Raw genomic sequence first — 15,715 nt, 5'->3', positions numbered from 1 at the left:
TGGATACTTTGAAGCGAGAAGCGACTTCACCGACGGCGTTGATGCAGACCCCCCCGCTCCGCACAAAACTTGTTCCGGCCGCCAACTCACCGCCTCGCCTAAGCAAATTCCTGCGGGAAACACCGCCTTTCGCATGTCGGCTTTGTTTTTTTCCGGCCAGCACCTTTCTTACTCTTTGAATCCAAGGTTTGGCTGACAGCGAGGTTATTGGCGCATTATCGCCACCTACTGTTCTGATTCAAACCCCTACACCGCAGCAACAGACCTTCACAAAATAAAAGCATGTGAGCAACATGCGTTAATGCGCGTTAAAGAAAATATCGCCGTTAATAGTCTAATAAGTTAACGTAAAATTAACGCGTTAACTTGCCCAGCCCTAATATATATATATATATATATAGCGTAGAGATTTGTAAAGTCGTGGTACGTGACTCGTTACTGATTACTGTCACAATCAATGTCATGAAACATCCTTATTCTTGTAATTTACGGATTAACTTTAAGGTACTAACTTTTTTTGCTTGCCTGGAATTTTCGGGGTACTTTCTCAAATCTTGAAAATCTCTTTCTCAGGTCCTAAATTAAAACTTTTAAACTTTCAAGTTTCCCAGAAATACTTTACTTTTCTAACACCTAAATGTCATTTTACATAAACTTTCCAGATATGTTTCTAGAAATGGGTATATTGCCTGAAGATAGAGGGAACTTATCTGCAATTATATGGGTACTGGGTCCTTTGTGTTTTGAGGTAAAAAGATACTTTTTTTTATTTTATATTGTGTACTTTATGGAGATATTTCAAACCCAAAATATCACGTAACATGCAAGAAACAAATGTTAAACTCTGAGAAAGTATGGACTGTATTGTTCATATTATAGTACCGGGTGTCAGACAACCATGACTGAATCTTGCCTTCATTAACTTCTTTACAAGGACAATATATTTTCAAAACTTTCCTGGCAGGTTGACAACTTCATATCTGAGTTAAACATGGTGAAAATCTCTGAGCGATTACAAATTTGTGCTGATGATTTTAAAGTCAGACATTAGAAAGGACAAATACGTCTGAGTAACATCCCTTAGAGCCGATAATCTGGGTCATTGTGGTCTGAGGTGGAAAGAACCAGGACCCGAGCAAACATCCCTGAGGAACCCCTGTGAAGAGATGATCTGAACTACATTTGTCATGTAGAATTAAATCGAAATGCTTTAAAATGCATTAGAAATAAACATTCGTACTGACCGTATTATGTTCAGCTTTACTTTAACCAGTTGTTTTGGTAAAATCAGGCGGCTTTCGTAAAGTAAAGGGAGCAGATGATAAAAAACAAAATACCAAAAAACACATATGAACACATGACACATGAAATAAAGAACACAGTTTTCAAACACCAGCCCTTTAATTGTTCACAAACATGAAAAATATTTACAGGAATCACCTTTTAACTGCAGAATCAACAGATTGGCCAAATGGAGGACAGTCCAACACATTAACATGTAAGGCAGTTTAAACTGGAAGCTTTTCCCCGACTCAGCACTTCTCCAGCACACAGAACTTTCTGTAAGGAACCCCCCCCCCCCCCCTTTTTTTTTTTGATTTGTCAAGCGCCAGGCTGGCTTATTAAATGTTATTCCTCCTGATGCATTAATATGTTTTCATTCTGCGCCGTCGCTCACTTTATGGCTTGGAGACGTGCAGCTGTGTTCGATATGCAGAGCGAGAAGCGTCCCACGCAGCGTCTCGTGTTCTGTTTGGACGGCACCGCGCTGAGGGACGAGCGAGGCGCTGAGGCATGGTTCGAGTTAGGAGTTTCCTCTGGGGGGGGGGGAGACAGATTGAGGGAGGCAGACCTCGAACAAGCAACAAGAAATGTAGGGAAGCAATTAAGGTTTTGTAAAACATTCTGAAATCCCCTAAAGACGTCTGAATAGTGCTGATAAAATGTCCAGCACCCATTTCATCCACATTTTTTATTTCAAGAATTTAATTTTCAAGCCTTTCTTTTATTTTATTTTTTTTTTTACCTTTGAGCTTCTGTTTATAACACGAGGCTGAAACATTTTTTAAAACCATGACTTATTTGGCTACAAAAACACGTTCAGATATATCTTTAGGCAGAAATATGTGCAAGATGGAGAAAGGGATATTAGCGTAGACCTAATCTCCTAAAGGTTTATATTTGCCAATAAACATGAGTTATTAAGTCCTTGTCAGGCGCTATTAGTTATTTAGTTATAGCTATAGTGTCTGTAAAAAAATGGACGAGGAGCGACAGTCTGTCATGGCTGGGAAATATCCTGAGCTAAAAGTCGTTAAAGAAACAGATTGATGAGTTTCACTAAGCAATTAAATGAACTTCTGTCTGACTTTTCCAGCAGATGCATCTATTATAATTTTGATAAACACTTCTGTAATAAAAAATATTGCTAATAAAAATATGCTGCATTCATTACTAACACAACGCACTTTCATACAGGGACCTCCAGCTTTAAAGGCTCCGGTCATACATTCTGTGTTTTATATGCAGTCACACGCCGTAAATCCTAATTCCATTTAGGGGTTTAGTCATTGTTACAAAGCAGCTTTTCTAAATAGCCCTAAATGTATTTTAAGTTTCCAGAAGGTTCTCAGAGTGCTTCAGTTCCTACAGTGAGACTGAGACTGAACTTAAAGGATGTGCCAGAAGATTTAAAGCCCCGTTTTCCAGCCTGTGTGGCGAAGAGTTTCATCCTCCATCAGGCTGAGCCGTACAACTACAAGAGAGAATCTGAAGGGTGGAGGGGAAGTAGCTAAATACGATTAAAAAAAAAGCTACTTTATAATCTGATGTCTTAATGTTTTTACCTGGGTTGTAATCGAAGCAGAAGTTCACCTTTAAAAGTTTGTAGACAGGATTCCTGCACGTTTTCCCTGTCAAAACCTCATACTTTTCCACACTTAAACTTCCATGATTCTCAGTTTATGCTCATTTTCTCCTATTTAACGCCAACATTAATTCATGGAAGACATTCTATAGTCTGGTTTTGAATTGGTGCACTGTGAAAACAAGATGGATGGATGTATAACATAATTTATGCAACTTTGCATGCAATGAGATTGGAAATAAAGTCTAAAAATATATTTTAACACCTTTATATTATGTTTCCATACTTATTTAGACCTGGAGAATACCTAAACTGAATTCAGTGCTTTTCCACGGTGTTCCTGATGGCACCAGAACCCTGTGTAGGGTATGAAATAGCAGGAAGGATGAGCTGAAGTGGCTTTATGCTGACTTTGATGTTGGATAATTCAGATCCCACAGATCAGACGGCTTGTCGTGAGGCAGGATAAGATTAAGGATCCAGATATTTTCAGGATGTCAGTCTTCATTAAAAGCTTCTGTGAACATGGCGGATTACAGAAGACTGCACTCACACAGGCTGCCTTCCTCCTGTCATTAGAGATTTAGGAGTCTTTTTATCACTGAATGATCCATATGATGGAGTTATGTGGATTTACAACTGCGGGGTCTGATATGAGGAAAATGTAGCCGAAGAGAAAAGACCTTGGCGTCTCTCCAGTCCTGTGTCAAACATTCGTCTGCTGGAGGCTTCAGGTCCGACATTTCTTCTTTCCTCGTCCAACCGCCTTCCTAAAAGATTCATGTTCAAAGAGTTCACCGACACCAGGTGGACAGCAGCCAAACTTTTTAAGAAGAACTGTTGATCAATAGCACTTTAAAAGATTACAGCAAAGTGTGGTTATAAAACGGCATAAATATTATCGTAGTCTCATTTTTTCTGTTTGGAATCCCCTCAGATGCATAAAATAACAAATGTCACTAAATGTGGAAATTTGGGTGTAACACTGGCAAACACACAATTATTGGGGATGAGAAAATAGAAGTAAACTTTCTGACCTAGAGTTAGCTCTAAAGAAAGCACCAAGAGTAGAATATAAGGGTAAATAAGTAGGAACAATTACAGAAATTACAGTTTCCTATGATTGAATGCCAGATTGTTCATGAATCATCTTGCACTGATTCAGGGTTGGTTCAATTCAATTAAATTTTATTTATATAGCGCCAATTCATGAAACATGTCATCTCAAGGCACTTTACAAAGTCAAAATCAATCATATTATACAGATTGGTCAAAATTTTCCTATATAAGGAAACCAGTTGATTGCTTCAAAGTCTCTCCAAGCAGCATTCACTCCTCCTGAAAGAGCGTAGAGCCACAGGGAGAGTCGTCTGCATTGTTGATGGCTTTGCAGCAATTCCTCATACTGAGCAAGCATGAAGCGACAGTGGAAAGAAAAAACACCCAATAGCGGGAAGAAAAAACCTCCAGCAGAATCAGGCTCAGTATGAACGGCCATCTGCCTCGACCGACTGGGGGTTACAGAAGACAGAGCAGAGACACAACCCAGACCACACCTTACCAGGTTCAGTCTCCAGGTCCTACCGGAGTAACATGTGTTCGCTATGGGTCTACTGGGTCTACTGGGTCTACCCCCCGCTCTCCTTACTTTTACTTGAAACTTGGCCAGAAGCATCTTTGGAGCAGGTTAGCCGTTACTTTGCTGGTCCAGGCCTGTTTCTACAGAGCTTAAACCTCAGACCTGAGCTCAGCACCGCAGCCTTAGATCCGTCCGGTCTTCCAGCTGGTTTCATGTGTCTGATGTCTGTTCCGTCAAATTCAATCAATGCGTCAGTATTGTTCACTGTTTGCTCTTATAAAATAATATTTTACTTGTCTCTGTTGATTCCTGGCTGTTTCCTAAAGGTTCCTGACAACAGTTAGATTAGCCGCCGTCTCTTTGTGTCTTTGCCATGTACTGACTGTAGAGTGATCGTCTCTTTTGTATTTGCATCCTCATCCTTATTAACTCAGTAATCAGGACTGATTGCTCCTCTTTTTGCCTCTAATTGGCTGACATTGACCTCTTCTACCTCATCCTCTCCCTCCCTCCCTCCCTCAGGCGGCGTTCAGCTCTCCCCCGAAGACTTCACCAAGGCGCAGAAGTACTGCAAGTACGCCGGCAGCGCTCTGCAATACGAGGACGTCGGCACAGCCATCCAGAACCTCCAGAAAGCCTTGAAACTCCTCACCACCGGCAAAGAATGAGCTCTTTGTCCGCCTCCCCTCTGACTCCTCCTTCCTCCTCTCCTTTTCTTCCATCCCCCCCCCCACCCCACCCCACCGCTTTTCCTCCCCTATATCTTTCTGGGATCTGGCCCGCAGCGAGCCGACGGGGACGCTCTCACACTGAGGCCACTCACGTCAGATGAGGACATGGTGAAAATGCGACGGGACAATGGTGGCCTCTGTCCGCCGTCGCACCAATTGACGGGACAACTGACCAACTGACTGCGGGACATGCGGACTCAAAGCCTCGTTATTGACCCCCATCAGCTCGTTACCAGCTCATCCGCCTCAGCGTGGTTCCTATTCTCCTTACAGCAGGTTCAAAATAAAGAGGAGAGAAAGCTGTCCTGGGCGCTTTGTCTTTAGGCCGAAAACTCTGGTCTGAATGTGTCACTTTATCAACTCAAGCTTGCTTTCAGCTAAACTAATGTCAACATTTACGCAATCTTTCAATAGACCCAGAATTAAAGGAGTAAATTTACTCTTTTTCTTTCCTGATGGCTTCCACTATCACCAGGATTGTCTGTTTTTGAGAGCTTCTCAGCTACGATCCAACAAAGCTTTATTGCAAAGATAACCAACGCAGATACCAGTTTGTATAAAATCCTAACTGTTCAGATTCATCATAGTTTATTTATCAGGTAATTCCTGCTAAATAAATCGTTCCAGGGCTGGATCATCAGTGTTTCCCTCATGTCCAAACTCAAATTATTCAGCACATCAATGTTAAGATAAAAAATCTATTTTTTTTTTGGGCGGGTGAAATTATTAAACTGTATTTAACCAACAGGTGATTAGATGACTCTCTTAATAACCCTTAATAATGATGATTGGTTAAAGTTGGTCTTTATAAACTCCATTTATTGCATAAATTAATGTTTATTTTTATATTTGATTGTCAAAACTTGGTATAATCTGTTTACAGCTATATTGAAATACTTGGAATGTTTGCCAGTGTCAATGCTATGCTAGTAAATCCATGCAAGGTGCCTGTTGGGGAAACCTTTTCCAGGCTGACAAGTAGCGCATCCAATTTGTCCCAGTGTTGATTTCTTTGTAGAACAGGGACACTCTGTCTCCAGTTGCAAACAAAAATGGAGTACAATAGCAAAATAAAACTTTTAAAGCGTGATATAGATGCACAAACTGAGCAGTCAACATTTTCTCAGGTTGAAATAATCTTTCTACTTTTATTTCTAAGCAGCCGAGTGAATCAAATTTCCAATGCTGACCTAAAACCTTCCAACACTCAACTGGTGCCTCATTCATTAAACTGGGGTTAAAGTTTTACTGAGCACAGGTAGTAATGTTAGTTTCTTTTACAGCTGTATGTGGATCTAAGATGCTAACTTTAGCCATTAGCATGCTAATGTTGTAGTTCTTAAATGCTAATAAACATCTAGGCTAATATACATGGAGAACATTCACAGCTCTGTTCTTAATGTTCACTAATTCACCACAAACTGCACAAGAAATGTGTGCGATAAAGTAAACTAATCCTAAATTTAACTTGCTAAAATTAACTCTAGCAAGTCGTCATTAGTTTTGCTTTTGGGTAATGCTACAAAGCTAACATGCTAATGAACATCTTGGTGAATTTTATGCTTACACGCTGACATCATAGGTTGACAGCCAACATAATTGTGTAGTCGTTTACTACTTGGAGCACTAGAAATTCATATTAAATTCTTAGTATTTTAATGCTACAATAAAAAAATGTATCTCTTTGTTCACAACATCCCCTCATTTAATAGTCATTTAAGTTGATGAGTTTATGAAGTATCGTACTTCAAACAGCAGCATGCTAGAAAAGGGTTTACCGTACAGATAATTTAAATATGCTAATGCTAACTCAATAATGAACATTTTAGCTAGCTTTAGTCTTAAGATCTGGTATAAAAAGATTGTCAACTTACTAAACAGACCTACTCACTTTTAGACATGCATACAAAATGCATGACTAGACCAGGTCAAAGTTAAGAACAGAATTTACTAACGGTAGCATACTAAAATTGGCTTTTGCAAGCTAATCCTAACATTAGTATGCTAAATCTACCATGCTAATGAATGTTTTGCCCAACTTCATGCCTTTGTTAGCTTAAGCAACTTTTCAGATTGTCCACTAATATACCATTAAGTGCATTATATAGTAAATCCACTCGTTAGCGGTAGTGGTAAAAAACAAATTTCATCCTCAACTGCTTATAGTCTACATGTTAAAGTAAAAAGTATGTAACAGAGGCTCATTAGGGAGACTAACTTGACTAGATTTGACCAAACACACTACAGCTAGCTTTACCATGCTAACATTAACCTGTCAGCTTTAACCTAGTGAAGTTGACCTGCTAATAAACCAAGCTACTGCTATCTCTAGTGTTCTGGGTGACGATGGCTATGTTACAGTAAGTGAATTAACATTTTGTAGCATTCTCTTCACTATAAATAAAAAAACAAGCATTGCAGCCACTTTTCATCATATTTCCTCTCAACCACCTGAGCTACAACGTTTTCATCCTGGACTCTCTGGTAAAACACCGCCATCTTCATCCGTTAAAGGTCTGAATGTTTATCTCACTGGATTAAAGCAAGAGCTTCATGCTTTATGTCACTTTGGCACAGTAACTGGAAGTGAGGAAATTAATAGTCTGGCGTTTTTATTACTCACCTGACCAAGCTGTTGGCTTCATGATTTGTTCATCTTTGCCTCTAACAACTGAGGCGGGCTCATTAAGGGCCTAAAACTCATAGACTCATTGGACTGAACCAACAAAACACCATCTGAGAAACAAAAATCAGCTGCTTTCTTATTCTGCACCACCTGTTTTCTCTCCAGGTGCACCACTGAATGGATTCAGTCTCCTTGTTTATGATGTCTATATCTCCTTTAACAATCTGGAAGAAACCGTAGAGGACGGTGCAGTCAGAGGGCTGGAGAGTGGGGGGGCTAGTTATTTCTGACGTTTACAAAACATATCACTGTGTCTGTAGACGGAGGAGAGGTGTTGGTTGTAGTTTTAGCTTTAGACATCTTTTTTCCGTAATTAACTTGAATCTTTTCGAACAATTGTTTCACTGACTTAAAGGCTTTCAAAACTTTGCACGAAGCGTTCGAATCGGTCTGAGTCACTGTAGTTTGAATAAAATGTTCGAAATGTTTGTTTAATTGTGTGAAATTATTTTTAATTAAGCAAACTCAAACTCATTTCTGAAAGAGATCTAATCTGCATCAATTCATTTAAACAAGGCTATATTTTCTAGATAGTGGTCTTTTAAAGCTGTAGAAAGAGGAAACATACTTAAGTTTTGGAAATGTTACTGACAACTGAAATTGAAAAAGGTAGAAAAGAAAAACATGGAGGCATTGCGGTTTCCTTCGTGATTCGTCTAATTTATCTTTCTAACAGGCGTAATAGAGATGAGTGGCAGAGCTCTGATATTTAGGAATCAGTGAAAAGTGATCAACTCGCCTTTATTTTTATTTGATTTTTGTTTAAGTAGCAAAAGAAACAACCTGTTGGACTAAATGATTGTGAAATCATTTGAAAAACCTCTGAATGGTCAGTCGGTATAGAAACTAAACCAGGAGTCTGGAAGCAGAGAGTACAGCAGGGATTAGCAACCTTTACAACCCGCAGAGCATTTTCTGCTCTCGGTCCAGCTAAACAAAGTTTGTTTAGAGCTGCAAAAGTTACACCTCAATTTGAAACGAGAGCCTGTTTTTATAGTATATTATAGGAAATTTGTTTAAAAATTTTTAAATTAAAGATCAACAGTTTTTATTATTTAACCACCAGTACTTTTAAGTTTAGGTTTAATAAATTTTCTTTTACTGAACATTTCGTCCGCAACCTATTAACAAAAAGGTACTTAATTTATCTATTGCGAAATATCCTCTGCACCATTAGTTTCCTTCTTTCTGGAAATGTTATGCATATATTGCAGAACTAAATGCATCCTAAAGCTAGCAATTTTAAATTACCTTTACATTTTTGGTCTAAGAGCCAAAACTGAAGGTGTAAAGAGCCACAGGCTGCAGACCCCTGGATGACGAGGGATATTTGGTTCAGTTCCAGGGAGTTTTACAAACCTAGAATGGTCTCAAGAACTGAGGAGTTTGTTCATCACATCCTGTCATCAGGCAGCAGGTTTTAAAGACTAAAACCAAACACTGAAAAGTTTCTGGCTGCTGGAGTTCGAAGGCTTTTTCTGCTTCATTAAACCTTTATTTTCATGCCCTAAACCTTTTTGTAGCCTTTGACCATAACCTACAGCTGTTAATATGTCATTAGCTTGTTTACATCAGTGAAACATGAGAAGCTGGGCAGGTTTTCCATTGCAGCAGGAGCACCATGCAGGATCCAGAGCAGCGTTTACTCTGGGCCTCAGTGTGTTGTTAAAGGCCTGTAGCTACAGAGTGCTGGAAATGTTGAGCAAGTGCAAAATGTAGCTGAACATTTCAACTGAGCACTATATATTTACTTTTTCTCATGTCTGTAATTGAAGTCAGTTATTCCTCTGTCAGGGAGCCAGGTACCTCAGACTGAACATGCATCCGTCCGTCCATCTGTCTATACACAACATGCTTTATCTGTCATGTTTTACGCAGTGTTGTATAAAGTACTGAAATCTCGGAGTCAAGTAAAATTATAAGTACCTCTCCAAAATATGACTTTGGTAAAAGTCCAAGTCACTGACTGAAATGTTACCTGAGTAAAAGTCTTAAAGTATCTGAAATGTCTTGTACTTAATTATGAAAATTACTGTAAAAATAGATGTACTCAAGTAATGTAATAAAAAGTATAAGTAAAAAGTAAAACAAAGCAAATGCAGTTTGAATGACATTTTTTCGATTTTGGTAAACTTTGAAAGTCAAATTCACTTGAAATAATATAAACAGCCAAGTGCAGGAGAAATTTAGACCAAGTTTAGACAGAAAATACAACCATTTTGTAAGCTTTCAGTTTTCCTTCTTCAACCAAGGTCAGTGCTATACACTTTAAAATTGCACACAACCAAGTGCAGACAAAATTTAGACCAGGGGGTGTATACTAAGAACATGATTAAGTGATAAACCAGGTTTAGTTAACCTACAGGAAGTGGTAAACCTGCTAATAGATACACCTGCAGGTTATCATTTAGTTAAGAAAATTAGGACTCTCTGCTATTAGATGCTTTACCTAAACCACAAGGTTAATTTAACCTGATTTACCACTGAACCAGCTTCTTATCCCATTGGTGGTGATGAACAAACCCAGGCAAGTCCCGACTTTGTTGCAGTCAATCAATTGGTGGGGTCAAAACAGATCGTGACTTCTTCATTTCCATCTGCTTTTAAAGTAATCTTTCTTGTTATAAAGGGTGTCCATCAGGGCTCTGTACTAGAGCCGGCGTTTTGATTTGATTTGCAGTAATAATGTGGGTCAGAGTGTTTGTGCTGTAGCTCTTCGTTTTTATGCTGATGATAGTCTTTGTTATTGCAAACAAAAGTGGATCTACACTCTGATCTGCTGAGGGGATGTAAGGCAGAGCCTGGCAGCCCTACAGAGCGAGCTCTTTCCAGCTGCTCGTATCCAGGTCCTGGTGCTTTCCGTCTGGATCCGGAGCTCGGTGCCGTCGATGAGGGCTGGAATGCTGATGGGTCATTAAATCCAGAGCTTCCCTCCTTCCACCACCACAATCTGGAGCAATGCCGTCATGGCTGCAGTGGAAACCCTATCCCACGTATCCATCTCCTGCTCTGAAATTCACTCTTCTCCAATTATGGCCTCGGCCTTGGAGGAGCTGACCCTCATCTCAGCGATAAGCCTCTCCAGCGCAGGCTAAAGGTCGTAGTTTGAAGACCCCAGGAGAAGCTTATGATCTGCAAAAAAAAAAAAAAGACCCAACAATGAGAGCCAGATGTTCCTCCTCTCCACAATCCTGTCCATGAACACCAAAAAAGGACCAGAGATCAGGTAAACACGCCTTTTCTTCTTACCGTTTGAAATATTTTTATCTCAGCAGAGACAAAATGAGCTCAAAGGCCTCCAGTAAAATGTTTGTGCATCAAAGCAGGACTCTTGAAAATGTTGAGCAGTTTTTTTTCTCTCTCTTTAGTGAACAATGAATATATATTGACAACATAATGCCATTCAGTGAGTTGCATTTAAGACGGCAGCGTCTAAAGCTGCTCATTTAGAAACAAAGCTGTGAAACTAAAGCCCTTATCTTCCTGGTGATCTGCCGTAACATCTTCGCCGTTATAACGCAGCCTGACGGTGACTGTAGGTCTTCCTTTTTCTGGTGTGGTGGAGAGAATCAGGACGTGTGGTTTTAGTTTAAAGGAAGCGGCCCCCGTCGTTCAGAGAGGCTAAAAGGAAAACCGCAAACCAGCAATTAAAATCTGACGCCATGACCTCAGCCTCTTGGTGCTCGGCACAAAAGCACTTATCACATTTCAATCAGCATGTCACCTTCAGCAACAGATTTAAACCTTTTATATGTAGGTGCATCTCAGAGAACTAGATTATCCGTGAAATGTTCATGGAAGTGAAACTCATATTTAGGTTGATTACACACATTACGGTCATTGGCGCCGTCCCCAAACAGCGCAGGCTGCGAAAAGTCTTCGCTAAAGAAGCGGACTGTTTCCAAACATGGTACTGGAAAGTTGAGTGGAAGGAAAAACTGTTGTAGGGGGGAAAAAAAGAGGCGTAAAGCAACAAGCATGAGGAGACTCGAAATCAAAACCCGTTTAAGAGTTTTGGTGAGATTCACAAAACGCTTCCTGTGACTGGAGTCGGTGCTTTAAGAGCCACCGCACACCTGAGAAGATTATCCAGGTCCTCTGCTTTCCTGCAGTCTACAAACCAGAAGATTAGATTGATCAGGTTTATTTAAAAGAGGCTACGTTTTTACACCTTTTCAGGCATTCTGAAGCATGCCTTGTGTCCCAGTTTCTTTGCTTTTTGCTCCTTGCTGAAGGCCACTGCTGCCTTTCTACAGTTTCCTCTCCATCTGTTTGCATTCAGGGCCGTTTTTCACCTTGTGTTCCTCCTAAGTGAAGGTTAAAGCCTGCAGCCTGAAGCGCAGAACGACACCTTCTGTTCTGCTCACGTATCAAAGCTCCAGGAGAGCGAAGCGAGCCGAAGGATTGCAGGAAATGTTCAAACAGCAAACAGGCTGACGTCAGGTTGTCAGCAGCACGGCTCTGAGGAGGCTTTGGTTTAAAGACCTCCCTGTTTGTGGGGAAAACTCACTATATTTCACCTCAAGGTTTGATCTGAAGACTCCTGAAAAATCTGGCTCAAAACTAAAAATGATGTCTTAATGTCTCTAAAGAAAAGTTTATCCTCTGAACTCCAAAAGTTCATTAATAGAACCTGAGCAGCCACTGGATCAGCTCCACTTTTGGTCCTCTTTGCTTCGGCTTGGAAAAGTGTTCACATATATAATGTATGATGTATGTGTGTATATATATATATATATATATATATATATATATATATGTAAAAAAAAAAGTAAAAAACATTAAAAAAAAACACAAAAGTGGTAATGTTATGAGAAAAACGTCATATTATGAGAATTAAGGGGGAATATTTCCAGAATAGTCACAGTTTGCAGAATTATTTCACTCCTGGAGTAATAGGGCCAGGTTAGATTATTTTAAATATTTTTATTCTTTAGGAGAATAAATTCAGGAGAATGAAGCCAAAGGGATACGAAAATAAACTTGTAACATTACAACAACAAAAATACTACGAATACAAAGTATATTCAGAGATTAAAGTCCCTCTGATACTGTTTTAGTGACTGAGTAACTGCAGATTTGCCACATTTAAGATGGCGGACGCTCTGACGCATCGCAGCATAGGCAGAACCCGCCCAATGACGCATCTACGTATATAATGTCTATGTTCACACCCCTTAAACTTTTTCATCTTAGGTTGACAGGAAATGGCTAAAGCTAAATAAAGTGCAACCCTGGGATGAAATCTGTAAATAATTACCTTTGCCAGGCTGTGGAGTGCCTCAGGGTTCAGTCCTGGGCCCCCTACTCTGCATACCTGTTTGGAGTAAAACAGAAAAGCTTTTTTGCTTTTTAACTTTTCGTCTACAAAACAACACCACTGCGCCTTTTCTCCTAAAAGAAACAAGGCTTTGGAAAACCTCCTGATCTGCCTGCGTTGTTGTGTATACAGGAAAATCGTAATGTGACTGCATGGGGAAGCTCTGCAACGTGTGACTGCAACCCTCACAGCAGTTTAAGAGCTACGCTGTCGCTTTTATAATCCAACGTCAGCAGAAACAAGAGCTGAAACTCACCGAACATGCTGCCCACTAGAGGCAGGGAAGTGAAATTACGCCGTTTTTAGCGTCTCTATTGTTTATTGTTAAAAAGATTAGCTGTCACCAAAAGAGGGACGAGCTAGTCTTCCTGAGGTCCACAAAACAAAAATAATTTAACATTTATTTAACATTTAAACATTGTAGACATTATTATAGTTGTCATCAGAAATCATTCAGAGTAAGTTATTACATTCACATCTATTACATTAATTCTCACTTTCATACGGCAAACATATTAATTCACTACTCACAAAATGTGTTATGAGATGACAAAATGCCATGAAGGTGAAGGTTTTGGTGGGTCCTGGTTGGGCCTTAACCTGTTTATCAAAATCCTGGTTTACGTAAAACAATAATACATTTTTTAACTGTTCTCATCTTATCCCACTTATAACCACACAGGCTGCAGAAATGGGATTAAATGTTTTAAAGTCAGACATTTCAAATATATGGTTGACTAACGGACACACGTTGAGTAAAAATGAACCTAAAATCGGAGCAAAGCTTTTAAATGTCTTCAGTATTTCTGGGGGATTATATTTATTACACACATGTTTTAGTAAAGGTTTATGATCTCCTTTATTGGTCAACTAGGTGTTGACGTCCCTTCAGGCTCAGTCCAAGGCCCACCTTCTGCTTTATGTTTTAAATTATTCCTGAAAATGCTGAATAATCTAGGCTACTGCACGTTCCCCATTTTATGCAGATTAAACTCGGCTTTAAATGCAGGTTTAAACCAGCAACCTTAAACATTTCCTAGTCATGCTTTGCTAAATTAAATCCTGAAAACCCAAGGCTGTCTCATGGTTAATCGTTTCTGTTTGTATCTTATCAAACTATACAACCTACAGATATGCACTTCAAAAACGGAGCTAAAAAAATGTCAAATTTTCTTGAAATTAGTGCATTTATCCTTGATTTGAGCAGCTAACTAAGATTATCTGCCAATGGAGTGAGTATTTTGACCCCTAAACTAAGATAATTAGATATACTGCACATAAAATAAGATGATAAAGATGAGTTGTTCCTATTTTAAGTGCAAAAAATCTCATTCCATTGGCAAACCATCTTATTTACCTGCTCAAATCAAGGACAAATACGTTAATTTCAAGAACATTTTAACTTATTTTTTGTTTAGTTTTTGCAGTGTGTGGTAAAATAATTAGGTCTGACTTTTTAAGTGAGAGATTCTGAGTTTACAGGAATCTAAAACTACCACAGAAACAAAGGTGGTTATGTTTTATCAGCTTGTTTAATTTGAATCGAATGTTTTAATTATTTGTCTTGTTACAGGGTTTGAAACTTGATATTCATTATTTTATTTTTAAACAGATGCTTTGTGGGTCTCAATGCATTGACCTGTATAAATAAAGGTTAAATAAAGAAAAATAAAACTTGGTAAGCGAGCAGCCGATGTTTAGGCTGAAGGTTCAAAAGTTTCTAAAACTTTTATCAAGACAGCTTTAAGATATATTAATTAGCTCTGCTCGTTTGGCAGAATCTGAATGTTTTAAATAGCATTTTGTAATGTAAAGGCCTTTTTTACGCAGGTAGATGTGATCCTTGACACAAAGCTTTGTCTTCATGTGTTTCCTGATCATCTTAAAGGCTCCTGGTTGTTCTGCGGCTGCGTGACGTCAGAGGAGTCTTCCCTTTCACACACGGAGCTTCTCTGAGGGGCCTTTCACGGCGATGCAAATCTGAGCAGCGTCCTGAAGCCCTTATCAGGCAGGAAGATCAGAGCGGCCGCCGTTTTAAAGGCAAATCAGCGCAGCTCACCTGGGGCTGCGGCACGGCCCTCCTCTTCCTCACCGTCAGGTCAGTGATGAAGGTCTAACATCATCTCAGCAGAGGAGTTTATGCTCCCTGTGGTGAAATCAGACGCTGAGCCTGCAGGTTCTGGCCTCACGGAGACAGAAAACTGCCCTCTGGTCAGATTTGTCTCAAAATCAGTGAAACATCGTTTAGGTTTCAGAGAAACTGACTTCTGAGATTTGTTTCATTTATTTATTCATTCATGAAAAACATGAAAGCACCCAGAAGCTGGGGGTCACGGAGGGTTTGGTGTTTATGCCAAACTCTGGATTTATTGTGTTAATCCCATAAAGTCCACATTTACAAAATGACATGACAGCAAACTGCTCTGGTGAAACTAACTAGTGCTAAAAGGGTAGCAGCAAAATCTAATCTTTTTATTTAGTTTATTCATTTAATATGAATATCACATATAAATCAGACAAACCAAATGCAATG

General features: G+C 39.4%; 1 protein-coding gene across 1 annotated transcript in view; it reads left to right on the top strand.

Moving 5' to 3' along the window:
* The window catches only part of LOC105922547 (vesicle (multivesicular body) trafficking 1), a 59,999-nt gene extending 51,709 nt beyond the window's left edge, over nt 1-8,290 (top strand). The window contains exon 8 of the mRNA XM_036130435.1: nt 4,968-8,290. Within this exon, the coding sequence (XP_035986328.1) occupies nt 4,968-5,113 (146 nt within the window). The 3' untranslated portion in view covers nt 5,114-8,290. The remainder of the gene's footprint in view (nt 1-4,967) is intronic.
* The last annotated feature ends 7,425 nt before the right edge of the window (nt 8,291-15,715 follow it).

Source organism: Fundulus heteroclitus, unplaced genomic scaffold (assembly GCF_011125445.2).
Source record: "Fundulus heteroclitus isolate FHET01 unplaced genomic scaffold, MU-UCD_Fhet_4.1 scaffold_36, whole genome shotgun sequence".
NCBI classification, from domain to species: Eukaryota; Metazoa; Chordata; class Actinopteri; order Cyprinodontiformes; family Fundulidae; genus Fundulus; species Fundulus heteroclitus.
The sequence above is the reverse complement of the archived record's forward strand: the minus strand, read 5'-3'. Positions and strand labels throughout refer to the sequence as shown.